The sequence below is a fragment of the Pholis gunnellus genome (assembly GCF_910591455.1).
Source record: "Pholis gunnellus genome assembly, chromosome: 6".
NCBI classification, from domain to species: Eukaryota; Metazoa; Chordata; class Actinopteri; order Perciformes; family Pholidae; genus Pholis; species Pholis gunnellus.
In genome coordinates, this window is record NC_136532.1 from 11,435,849 (window position 1) to 11,448,598 (window position 12,750).

General features: G+C 41.3%; 1 protein-coding gene across 1 annotated transcript in view; it reads left to right on the plus strand.

Annotated features, from left to right (window-relative positions):
* Positions 1-12,750, plus strand: part of ank1a (ankyrin 1, erythrocytic a) — a gene marked incomplete at its 5' end in the record, with an annotated part of 82,608 nt that overhangs the window by 24,913 nt on the left and 44,945 nt on the right. Inside the window, one exon of the mRNA XM_079161667.1 lies at positions 6,627-6,719. Coding sequence (XP_079017793.1) covers positions 6,627-6,719 — 93 coding nt within the window. The remainder of the gene's footprint in view (positions 1-6,626; positions 6,720-12,750) is intronic.

Consider the following 12,750-nt stretch of genomic DNA (forward strand, 5'->3'; position numbering starts at 1 on the left):
TTGGTGTCAGTAGGCGCACATACCCACGCTGCCGAAAGGCCCTTTAGTTGAAACAGACTCCTCCACTTGCCGCCTCGACAATCCCCCGATAAGTATTCTCTGAGGAAGACAAAAAAAGGTACAAACAGAGCTGAAGATCAGAAGAGGTTGTACTTTCTCTCCACTGCAGAGAACATCAAAGCGCTCTGTCCTCTTTGTTATGTGATGTTAATCTTTCTGCTTTAATGACCTCTGACCTCCACAGGTTCAGAGCAGAGTGGGACCAAGAAAAATCTGACAGAGTGGACCAAATAACAGAAACACCTTATTATACTGCATAATGAAATTATCTGTTATTTAAATTCAGTCAATGCAGTAGAGGATCTACTATTCTCACTGTTGTGACTGCTATTTCTTTTTACTAATGCAATTGCTTGTGTTGGTCAAATGTCATTTGGGACATACGTTTGCCTATTTTGTGTAGCTGTCTTTAAAGTTGGAGCCCCGGAAGAGAGCAATCTGTGTGTCCCCTTTTAAACAGTAGCCAGACAGTGACCGACCGGTTTTGAAAGTGTTTGTAGATCATAAGAGGCCAGATTACACAATCCAGCAGATAATAAGCAACATAAGGATTCATTTGGAGTCGCGCTTGTATCCATGTGGCAAATCGGGGTACAGAGCAGCTAGTGTACATGGTTTCTAAAGTTTTTTGTTGCTGCTAAAAAACAGATGACTGTTAAATGTAGAAGTGATGGTGAGAGTGAACCAAAATAGTAAAGTAAAATTTGTACTGTGAATCCAAAACAATTGGCTGCAGAGTCAGGTGATGATTCTCCGTGTGTTTGTCACTATGACCACACCCCTTTTACATACTACTCATAGTCATTTGAGCAATTGTTGAGATATATATATATACAGTATATATAAGCACTAATTATACTGATTATAACTGCTTTACCAGCACTGCAAACTACAACCTAAGAATGTCCATCAAGATGAACCAACACGTGCCCCTGAGGCATCCTCACTGCTCGTGTATTGCAGGGCCTCCCATTGTCCAGAAGCAGAGTGGACACAGTAAAGGATGAAGAGCGTGACTCTGCATATAATCACACACAAGCTGCACTGGACAGGTAGAAAATGATCCGGGCCCAGATGGAGAGTTAGACAGAGAGAGAGAGAAATAGCGTAGAGGTGATAGGTGGAGGTGACTGCAGCATCCTTCTCTTTCATCCCACCTGGCGTGTTCCACCTGTGCCCCTCCCAAAACCAACTCTTCTCTGCTGATGGAGCTCAGACTGGTTGCTGCTCTACCATGCATTATTTATCGGATCTGCAGAGCTCTCTCACTCTGTTGTTTTTAACTTTTTTTCACGTTTTCACATCTGCACCCATTCATGGGTTTAAAAATGCATGCCTGCATTTAAAACCTCTCATCCAAATCTTGAGTTAGGCTGGGCAGTATGGCTAAAATCAATGTCACTATACCGATCAGTATTCATACTTTTCCAATATGAATATAGAACATATTATGATGACCATTAAACGGTAAATGTATCCAAAGACTATAAAACAGTTTAATTAATGTTGAATCCCATTTATTTATATTGTATTACGGTAGATATGTTTTTAATCGTCTGTCTCATTGAGAATAAGATGTCTGTTCCAGAAGAGCCTTGAGAACAAGAAACATTCTCAAGAACACAAGCAGCAAAACAGAAACAACTTAACTACACAATAAACAGGAATTAAAAACAGTTACAGGAATCATAAAAGGGGAAAGCAAGACTCTAATTTGAGGGCAGTTTTCAGTTAATTCCATTTAAAAGGTGCATAGCACCTGAAACCAGTTCTGCCAGCATCAATGAGGGATATCTCAGGTGAAGTGTTACTGGATTGTGTACTGTAGTCACTAGATTTAAATGAGAGAAGAGATGTGAGGTGGTTTGGAAGCTTCAACAGTTGAGCTTTATCAAGAAATATCACGAGATAATCATTTCTTCTTGCCTTTAATTAACCTATTGGTACACATTACAGCAGACAAAACGTTTTTATTACAACAAAAAATCAATAACTTACTTTATAAGCTTTTAATTGCAGTTTAAATTCACAGAATGTAGTTTTGATCTCTAATAACCTTTTGAATCCACTCAAAGTTGATGAATGGTCTGGACTTATTGCCCAGTCTTAGGTTTGAGTGAGTTGTAAGTGAAGTAGTTTGTAGTGCTATACTGCAATGTTAGGTACATTATAGCCCCAATTAGGGCTAAATATCAAACTTCAATCTTCAATTACACAAAACTAGTCACCTGGTCACATACGTGGTAAATGTTGTCAAGCACTTTGAGTGGTCGGAAGACTAGAAAGGTGCTATACAAATGCAAGTCCATTTACCAAAGTGTTTGTTGCTATCGATAGTATCTTATCGGTAATATTAAAGCCCGAGTACAATATATTCTGTACCTGCTTAATCTCTCCTAGTTTGGACTTTAATGCACTTTTCTAAGCACCTGTTTATCTAATGGACACCACATTCATGTAGCCTATGTGTAATGTGTACTTTAATCAGCCTTGTAGTTTATCACATTAGGGCCATATCCTCTGTGATGTGTTCAGTTAAGTCGTGTTGAAATAAGACGTGGACACGAGATAAGTCAGGCTCCTTATGTGATTCTGAGAAGAGCTCTTTCCTGTGCAGCACCTCAGTAATGCTGCTGTCTTGTTATAACTCCACTTTATTTATTTTTTTTCTTGGTCGATGAATAATTTAGTAGGGGTCCATTTAGTTTAGATACTGTGTCAGCCTTTCACAAGGAACTAGCCAGGCATCGGCCTAGTTTGACTCATGGCATTAGAGCTTTGATTACTTGATGTTTCTCCTGCACTTGAGGATAATGGACGGAAAGCTGGACGATCAAGAGAGAAGCTGATGCACTGCGGTGCTAAAACAAACTGATGGACTGATGAATAGGTGTATTTGAAGAAGGTGCTTGGTTCTTAATGCTGCAGTTATTTGTATATCACAGCTCCTTTGTACCTTATTGTTCTCACAGAGGGAGTGTGAGTTATTGAGGCGGTGCAGGTCCATTGAGCAGGAGAGAGTTGTAGCTCCCTGTGGAGGGCTTATTCTAATGAAAGCTCTGTGCTAACTTTTTCATACCCTGCAGTTCAACTAGTTATACACTTATACTTGTAATCGACCCCGGAAAGACTTCTAATACCTTCATGCTGATTTTGTTAATGTCATTTTTCTAAATTTCTGGCCATGTATTGATTTTAGGGCCCTGTCTGACGGTGTGATGTCCCTTGCGGATGCGTCAAGCATAAATCACGCTTTAGCCTGTGGTCTTACAACCTGGCACCCTTGCAAAATGTGGGTTCAAATAGATTATGTCATCAGACTGCATAAAAGGTGCAAAAATGTAGATACATTTATGTTGTTTTCAAATGGGGATGGTGGCACTACAAGCGGATTGTAAAATAAGCTTATGTCTCTGTCTGGGTAACTGCAGGGAGACTTGTTAATCGGGACATGCGTTATGAGTTTTTATCAGATATTCTTTTTGTATGTTACTGTTTTATTTGTGCTTATTTATTGTGTGCAAATTTAAATCAGACGAACTGATCTGAGGTGGACTGTAATTGTCTCTGGTGAGCCTGAGTTAGTTGTGAAATCATGTAGAGCAGATGTTGTCAACAACTTCATGTGGATGAAATGGTGTCTTGTGGTGTGACTGGTGAAGAAAAAGAAAATAGGTTATATACAGTATGTTGGCTTTAATGCAGCTACAGTAGCAAACAAAACGTGCAAATTTGGGTTTTATGCAAAAAGTCTTTTGATAGTGTTTGATGCCTACAGACAGTGAGTTTCCTGATTTATTATATGATGTATTTTTATTCCATTACTTTGTTTCTCAAACTCTGGTCCGTTTCTCTGCGGAGGTCATCTGTGTCAACATGCAACAAATGATGCTCGTGACAAATGAAACACCAGGAAAGCCCTATGTTGTGTCCTATTTCATCAGCGCCCCTTTCTCAGTGGATTACTCTCTAATCACTCTTCCACTCCTCTTTCTCACACTCCTCTTTCTTTAATATGAGCCTTCCTTTGACTTGCACTCATTTCTCTTTTGACTCCTGTCCTCTGTTTTAACCTCAGCTCTGCCTCTGCAGCTGGTGCTGTGAGCTGCAAATGTGGAGAGGTCCAGAGTGACCCTGCCTTTTTCTCTTCTGCTGTACATGACTCATATTGGTTGTCTCATGCTTGTCTTAGAGTTTGATGTAAAGTAAACCCAAATACCAAGCGGCTGCTAGTTAGTTGTCCAGAGACTACGAGTGGTATCCCTTTATCCCTCTAATCTACAGCGTAACGGTTTGATTTCACTCTGTGTGTCTGTTCGCTGCCCTGAGGCTCCCAGAGGCTCAGCAGCAAATGGCCTGTTACTCTTATCAGCACCTCTCTCCCCCTCCGCCTCACTCTGTCTCCCCCCCGTCCTCCTCCTCCTCTTCTTCCCCCTACACCCCTTCACCCGTCTCTCCCTGTCATCAGTAGCCGTCTGCTACTTAATCCAATTATTCTTTTAAGCTGACACGCTCTGTAACTCGCCACAAACTCTACGGATGACGCCGCTTTGCATCACGTACACGCATCTACACAAAACACAGACACACGCTCTCCCCTCTACATGCACAGACAGTGTTACTGAGCAAATATTTCTCACAGGTGAAAGTCATGCAAAGTGCACAATTATGCTTAGGAAGTAAAAAAAACTCAAATGTAGCATAGTACTTTCTGGTTGTACATTGTAGTTGCCCCCGTCTGCTTGTTTTGTCTATTTCCAGGTGTCCCAACAGAGGACTTTGGCCTCTGCTGTCACCCTCTGATTCACTGTACCCTTGAGGTGACTGTTTCTGTGTCTGTGTGTTGCCCTCCACTTTCCTGCTATGTGTTTAGCAGATAATGCATCTGTCTTCACATACACAACGCCTGACACAGAAGGTCCTGCTCTGTGTGTGTGTGTGTGTGTGTGTCTCTGTCCTTTTGGGGATCACTTGTTCTCACAAGCGTATAGAAAGATGAGGAATTGCTCCTCCCTTTTTAAAGGCATGTAGAAGGTCCTTAATAGTACAGCATTACATAAACATGTGGGTGTGAATGGTTGTATGCCTGTACATCTACACATTTCTCTCACAGTGTTCTGTGCTAAAGAGGGAATCTACAGTTTTCTCCTTCGGTCAACAGTTGTGTGCTAAATGGCCCTTCAGTCTAAAATATATGTTATTTTGCAGTGTCATGATATGACAGCCTGCATCACTGCATCTTAAAAAACAACAACTCGGGTACCGTAAAATTGCTGACGTAACATAAATAGTAAATGTACAGTAGCAGCCATGACAGGATAATTAATTCCCTGCATTCTGCGATTTCACCCCAGTGTAAATCTTGACAAGTGATTCTGCCGCAAAGGGGCAGTGAGCGTCACAAAAGGAGCTGCGCTCGGTTGTTTTTTTTTGGTGCTGACGCGACAACAGTCAAGAGTAACAGATGGGGTTTGTTGTGTGTGTGTGTGTGTGTGTGTGTGTATGTATGTGTGTTTCAGGGTGACCGGGACTAGAGCTGGCTACAGTATGTGTTTGATCTGAATCTCGACAGAGGGAGCGTGCGCAGGACTGATCTGCAACCTTCCCTCCGTCTGTTTGTCTGTCAGGAGGAAGACGTTTTGGGAGATTTCTCTGTTTCCCTGAGAGGAGCAGACAGTCTTTGTGCTTTTTTTTGGGAAAGGAACAGGTGCTATCTGGTTACTGAGTGGAGCTTGTTGAGTTTTTTATGAATTACTGTTTGAACCATTCTAGCTGTTTTTTCACACTATCTGGCAGTCGACAATACATATTGTGAAGAAAGTGTCTTTGCTATAAAAGAATGCTGAAATATAATAGTATGCACACTGTTTCTCTATGCATCTCAGTCAGAGGCCAGACTTGGCCTTGTTGTATGTTTTTCTCTGCCTGTGTTGTTATGTTCAACATATTTTTTGTGGTGTCTTTTGTACTGCACAAATGTGGTTGCACATTTATGTGAATTGTGGGTAAGTACACTACATTTTGTGTCCAGGTGCCTCTTGCACAAGCGTGATTGTAAAGGAATCCCGACCCCCCTCCAATGTGTAGGTTGCAGCTGATCCATCTGTGAACCACAAACCATCAACACCCGATCCTCCTCCATCGCCATCAGTGTGGCGTTGTCCAGCGCTCATCACTGTATGTGTGATATCCTTGTGTGTCGTGTTAAATCGTGCTTTCATACTCATACCACTCATCTTAACCTGACCTGTTTCCCACGGGGAGAGTTTTGTTTTTCTGGGAGGGAGGGTTTGGGCAAGCAAAGTGGGATGGGATAGGGTGGGATGGGGTGGTTCCTCTTCCTGCTCTCTTCCTCCTATCCCTCCCGTCCTCCACCTTGTTTTCTACCTGTGTCTCAATATAATGTTCACCTGTTCCTCTTTGAATCCTTCTCATTTTCCTGCCATTGTTTTCTGTCCGCTCTGCTTCTCTTCTCTCCCTTCCCTCTCCTCTTCTGTCTCTCCGTCTCTCTGCTGCTCCCTGTTGCGATTAACTGGGCTCTGTCTTTATGTCGTATGTCCTTTTAGGCCCACGCCGTGCATCGCTGGCTAATCGATCAGGACAGTAGTGTGAGCTCTGAGATGCCGGATGGCCAAGGAGTATGGCACTTTGATGATGAAGTAAATATCTGCAACACGTATATCTGGTTTTTCCTATTTCTATATATGTATATATATCAATATATATATTCTGTATTTATGACCATCTTGTATCTGTCACTTAAAGTTTGTGTCACTGTTGTTGCTCTGCTGTTGTTGTTGTTTTTTATCTTTATCTTTGTTGTGTGTTGCTTATGGTATTGTAGTTCTGGTTCCTTTGACTTTCTAGTGTTGCTGTTGTGGTGTGAGCTGATTTAGTCAGGTGTCGTGGGATCAGGCTGGAGCTTTTTCTTTGTTCCCGTCCTTGCTTGACGTATTGTACTAACTTGCTGATTTTAATTTTTTAATTTGGTTGTTTTTCTTTTCTTTTAGTCTCACATATTGATATATAACATTAGTGTGTATCTGTTTCTATATTCACATCTATATCAGTGTCTGTGATTTCTCTGAAATTAATGTTCTCAAGCAGCATATTACATGGCAAGAGTCCACGGGCAAAATATAGATTTGACTCATTTCCTATCGACTGGATACAAGTTTTTATTACGTCTGCTTATGCTTCTACACAAAATACTACACACAACACAGGTTCACAGTAGTGATAATAGAAAACAGTCCGAAGTATTTTTCCTGTGGGTTCTTCTGATTTATAGAATATGCTTGTGTCATTTGTACCACTGTGGTCGTGTTCAGGGTAAAATCAAAACACGTGCAGTGTGTGTGTGTGTGTGTGTGTGTGTGTGTGTGTGCGTGTGTGTGTGTTTGTGAGAGAGTGAGGGAAATAGAGGAAGTGTGTGAGGGATATGTGTGTGTTTTGGGGGCTGACCTCTTTATTCTTATCGGTGTGTTTGTGTGCATGCTTTATTCCCGTCTGTGCATGACTTCAGACTGTGTATTAGTATTTGATTTGAATGTCCGTCTGTGTTGCGTCTGTGCTTCGGTCTGTGTTTGTGTGTTGTCCACTGTGGTGTTTCTGCTGTGGACGTTGTGCCTGTCTTTACCGGTTCCTTTGATGTGTCAGCGTTGTGTTTGTGTATTGTGGCTGTTGTGTATTGGTCTTGTGCTGTGCCTGTGTTTTTTCAGGTTTTATCTGGCAAACAGTCAGGGACGGGTTTGCCAAAGGTTTTATTGCACCGATCTACTAGATGATCTTGAGTCCATTTCCACTCTCTGGAGGAGAGATCATCTAAGTGCAATACGGCTGCTGGGAAACTTGTTCCAGACGACCCTTGTCCATGATGATTTCCCCTCAAATCCTACCTCCCCCCTTGCTCTCACGTCAAATTCCCAAACCTACTCTCATGATCTCCATATTGATCCCAAACGCTCTGGAGCATTATTGGCTTGACCTTTTTAATGAACCAAAATAAGGCTGTTTTCAGCTGACAAAGTAAAACATTTGGACATGGGAAGGAAAAACATTGGGTGAACACATTTAACACAGAACGGAGGTAACACATAGTTTTCCCTGGCCATTGGCCCAACCCACAACAATATGGAGTACTGTCTTTCCCTCTGTGATGCTCATGAATGCGTGTGCATTGGCCAATTGCATTTTTTCTTTTTTTTCCGAATTTATGTTCACCTTTTGTGTGAATGAAGTGAGTGAAAGAAGCTATTTGTTTGTCTTTATCTGTTATTTAGGACTATTTACAGCATCCTGTTGGAAGTTAAGACTAAATGCAGTTGAGACTGTAGACTCAATTTAATGCTCTGCAGGTTTCCAGACAATAGCAACCTGGTAAGCAAGTGGGACTCACTGGTGGATTAAACATGACAAGAAGTGAGGAAAGGGAATATATGTTACAGTGCATACAGAGGGAGTATGGTGAGCAGAGAAATACGAACACCTTGCAAGTCCCAGAGTACAGAGACAGAGAAAAAGAGTGGTGCAGTGATACATCGTCCTGAAGAGCCATGCCCCCCTCACTGGCCCTTAGCCAACACAGCAGTGGAAAACAACAGCAGTTTAATCCAAATCCCTGCAACAGGGTGTCTGCTTCATAAACTAGTGTTTACTAGAGAGTGGTACAGTGCGCCTACCCTGCCCCAGTCCTGCATCTTAAAGGAAAACTGCAGTTTATATCAACTTTTAAATTAGTAAAACAACTTTTAAATGTGTATTGTTGTAGGTCCAGCGATCTGTTCAATCTATGAGAGCACATTGTAGACAGAAAATGTGTCAGAATAACTAAAAATAGGTAAAGGATGGCAACAAACAGGTGTAAACTAGCTGATATTTAAACCTGATTATCTGAAGTAAAGCCACTATTAATCCCTGATTGCACAGGAAAACTGTCCATGCACAATTTATGATGACGCCAGTCAGTCCAGCTGTCTATTGTTTTCCAGTGGGTAACCACAACACTGCAACAAAAATATCCCTTATGGTCCAAAAAACATTTTTAGCATAGACCACCATTGTAAAAGAGACGTCTGTAAAACTTTTTGACAGGATACCAATACCAATTGCGACCAAGGTCAATTCCTATTTTTTATTTATTTTTTAAATATGCGTGACGGCATGTCAATGCAGTCTAGGAAGAGCGAGAACTTCCTTTGGTTTATGCACTTGGCGAGCAATTGTCAATCCAATGAATAAGGCGTCGTCTTGGAGCCCGGTATGGTAACTGTGATGGGTGTTTACAATGGACAGATTGATTAATTATTTTACCATAGCCTTTGTTTTCATTTTCAAGTAAAACTGATTAACATGTTTACATCCTGATTGTCTGACCACCCTTGTTACCCTGCTGGACCTAGTTTTAGCAGGTTTAGCAGTTGCTGCCTTCTAATATCTCAGCAATTAATGGAGGAAAAAACAGTCTGGTCATAACTGATAGAAAATGGCAGAAGCAAGGAAAATAAAAAGGTTTTCTTTCAAAGTTCACTCCAGCTAAATTTGTTATTATTCTCAGCTGTCGGAGCCTGCTAAGTCGAAAAGCATTTCAAATAATGCAGTCAGCAGCTTGATGAAATAAAAACGCTCAAACTGCTTTCACCAACCACGACTCTTTCCCTGAGGGCTGATTTCAATTTACAACAAAATGTAACGCCTCATTAAACGCCCTGTCCCACCCCAACCCCTCCTTTAAGACAGAATTGTGAGATGTCAAAGGTCTGTGTAAAGGCCCCGTCCCCGTTGCCACCAGTAATAGTTGGTGGGACTGGAGAATATCCCTTATCATCCCACAGCTCTAATTACCCCTCGGTGTGTCCTTAGAGACAGATGCTCGCGGAGCCAAGCCGCATTCGTCACAGTGCGGCTGCATGGCAGACTCAATATGAAAAAAAAGCAGACTGTCACACTCTACACTGTCACATAAATTCTCCCCCGTCTCAGTTTCTCTTCTCCAGCTGCTCCCCAGCCCACTGTAGATGCAGACTACATTAGGAAGCCCATTCATGTCCAGCCACCAGCAGTTGGCTGTAATTTGTTTCGGCTAGGGGGGCAGAGTTTAATTTACATGTGAAAGGCCATGGCGTATTCAAATATTGTAACCCTCATTTTTGTCCCAGGGTTGTTGATACAAGCTTCACATAATTCAGATTAAAGGTAGAGGGGGCTTTACTGCTATTGTGCAAAACTGCAGAAGTCGTGTAATAATGTCTCAGTTGGCCAGATACCAACTTTAGGAGGAAGACAGGAGAGCAGGATTCTCCTCGTCTTGCTGACCCATTAAGAACTGAACAGTGAGATGCCTCATGGGAATAGTCTGGCCTCCAAAGTATGCTTTCAATGGAGCCATCCAAAGTAACTATAACCTAAATGGCTTTATGAATGCAGACTACACCTACAGAACCGGTTCACTATACTGGGTTGAAAATTCCTTGAAGTTATTCTTTAAAAGTGGAAATTTCAAACTTTCAACATGTTCTTTATCAACTGTAACTGAACACTATTACACTGTAGCTGCAAACCAGCAAATTGTACAACCCCATACCAGACGTTATACACGAGTACGAGTAGAAATGGGGCCATAACAGGATAAACATGAAAGGAAAAATGTGCCATACGCAGGTCACTGTATCATGAAATATGGATATTACCACATCAAACTGTACAGGAGAATACTTATTTAAATTTTTCAAAGCAATGTGAAGATATATTGAACTTCCGCCTCAATTTTATCTTGTCAAGCTTTAGCACAAAGATTCAAGGAAGCCACACTTTCACTTTTCAAAATCTGATTAAACCTTTTTACTCTTTTCACCTGTAACCCTTCCTAAACTTTTACACTTCAAATCTATTTTATTAATATTGATTCAACTTATTTGCCTTCAATTCATATTGTTTGACTTAACCCATTTTTAAAAAAAAGTTATTACTTTGGTTGACCTTTTCAACAGCACCATTTGGTTTTCTTTTTCTATCGAAAATTAAGATTTTAGGCACTTTAGATATCATCGGTTTGAGTTTCTGTGTGACAAAACAAGAGAGAGAGAGAATCTGAGCGACAATCAATGTGCATGCATGCGTGCATGTGCATGTGTTTTAGGTGAATGCGCATGGTAAAGGTTGAAGTATACTACAAAAGATGTGCTGGTCGGAAAGTCTGAAAGCTGTAGAAAACTCCTTCGCGATGGACAATCTTTCGTGCCCATTCTCTGCCGAGATTGGCCAAATGTGTATACAGTTGGAGTAAAATGTGGAGAGTTCCAAGTCATCCAAAAATGTCAACCTGGTCAGCATTAGCAGTGATGAAGACCTGCTTAGCTGTCTGAATTAACTATAGCCAGGACAGATCAGTGTTTTATAGACGGGCCCTGTCTGATCGACATTTACGATCTAAACCTGTCCCGCTACTTTTCCACACAAACCACTAGAAACAGCAAAAGTAAAGATCTATGGGCCCGGTAGGTGTAACATTATGTAATTTTTATGTTTTCATTTGATTGTTGGCAACACCTATAGGGGGCAACAGATTTACTTTCTGCTTTTACTTTATAATGTCAAAGGTCATATGCAGGTTTCCTCTGGCATTTAAGCACATTTTAACGTGGCATAATAGTAGTATTTTATTTTCATGCAGCCACAATTAAACCTAAAAAAAAAGTCTGTGATGCTATTATTATCATGTACCGTGGGGCAACTGGAAATCTTATACTGGATTAGAGTGCAGCCAACCATAACCAGGAGTTCAGAGTTAACTTCTCAAACAAATCTGTGAGATTTGAAGTTGGGGATTCAAAATGATTCTGCAGAGCGGTGGGTGTATAAGACGAGGACAAAATGATCAGTATGCATTGTAATCAATGTATGGTAATAATTTAATTTATATGCTTAAGGCCCACCTCAACCCTGAACCCTTGTTAGGCATGCAAAAGGACCAGCCCAAATACTCCATCACTTCCTCAGGCCCCGCCTGGCTCAAATTGAGTTTCATACCATCTCTTCTTCAAACCTCTGACTCATAATCTAAAAACGTCCCAGCTTTTCACACCTACTTAAAAAACAAAACGAAACACAACTTGGCTTCCTCACATGTTGCTCAGTTTGAGTATACTGCTGCTTGAACTGTACGCCTGCATATGGAAGGTTGCTGTAAGCTGCATATGTGTGTTGAATGGGAGTAAGCGTGTGTGTTCTGCATCTGCATGTACTCCACTGTGGGTGAATGCGTGTGTTGACATGAGCGTACATGAGTGTGTGTGTGGTGAGTGCATCTACATTTGAGTGTGTGTTTGAATCCGTATGTGTGAGGCAGCATTAAAGTAAGCAGACGGAGGCAGTGAAGTAATTGACTTCAGTTTTATAATCTCTCTTTGAACTGCCCTTGCAGTGACTGATGAGAGCATCTTCCTTAATTGCTTATATTTAATATTTATTAACACGTCAATCTTAGATGCACTTGGCAGCTCAGCATCTGGCCCCTGAGGCAGCGAATATGAAATCTTTGAGTGGAAAGCAGCATCAAAAATGTATTTATTTGTAAATTAAGAGCTGACTATGCATTGAAGACCGTACAAGTCCGTCTTTGCTCTTCAGTGTAGATAGCATGATGATGGAAGGTGTGTGTGTGTGTGTATGAGAGAGAGGGGGGAGGGATGT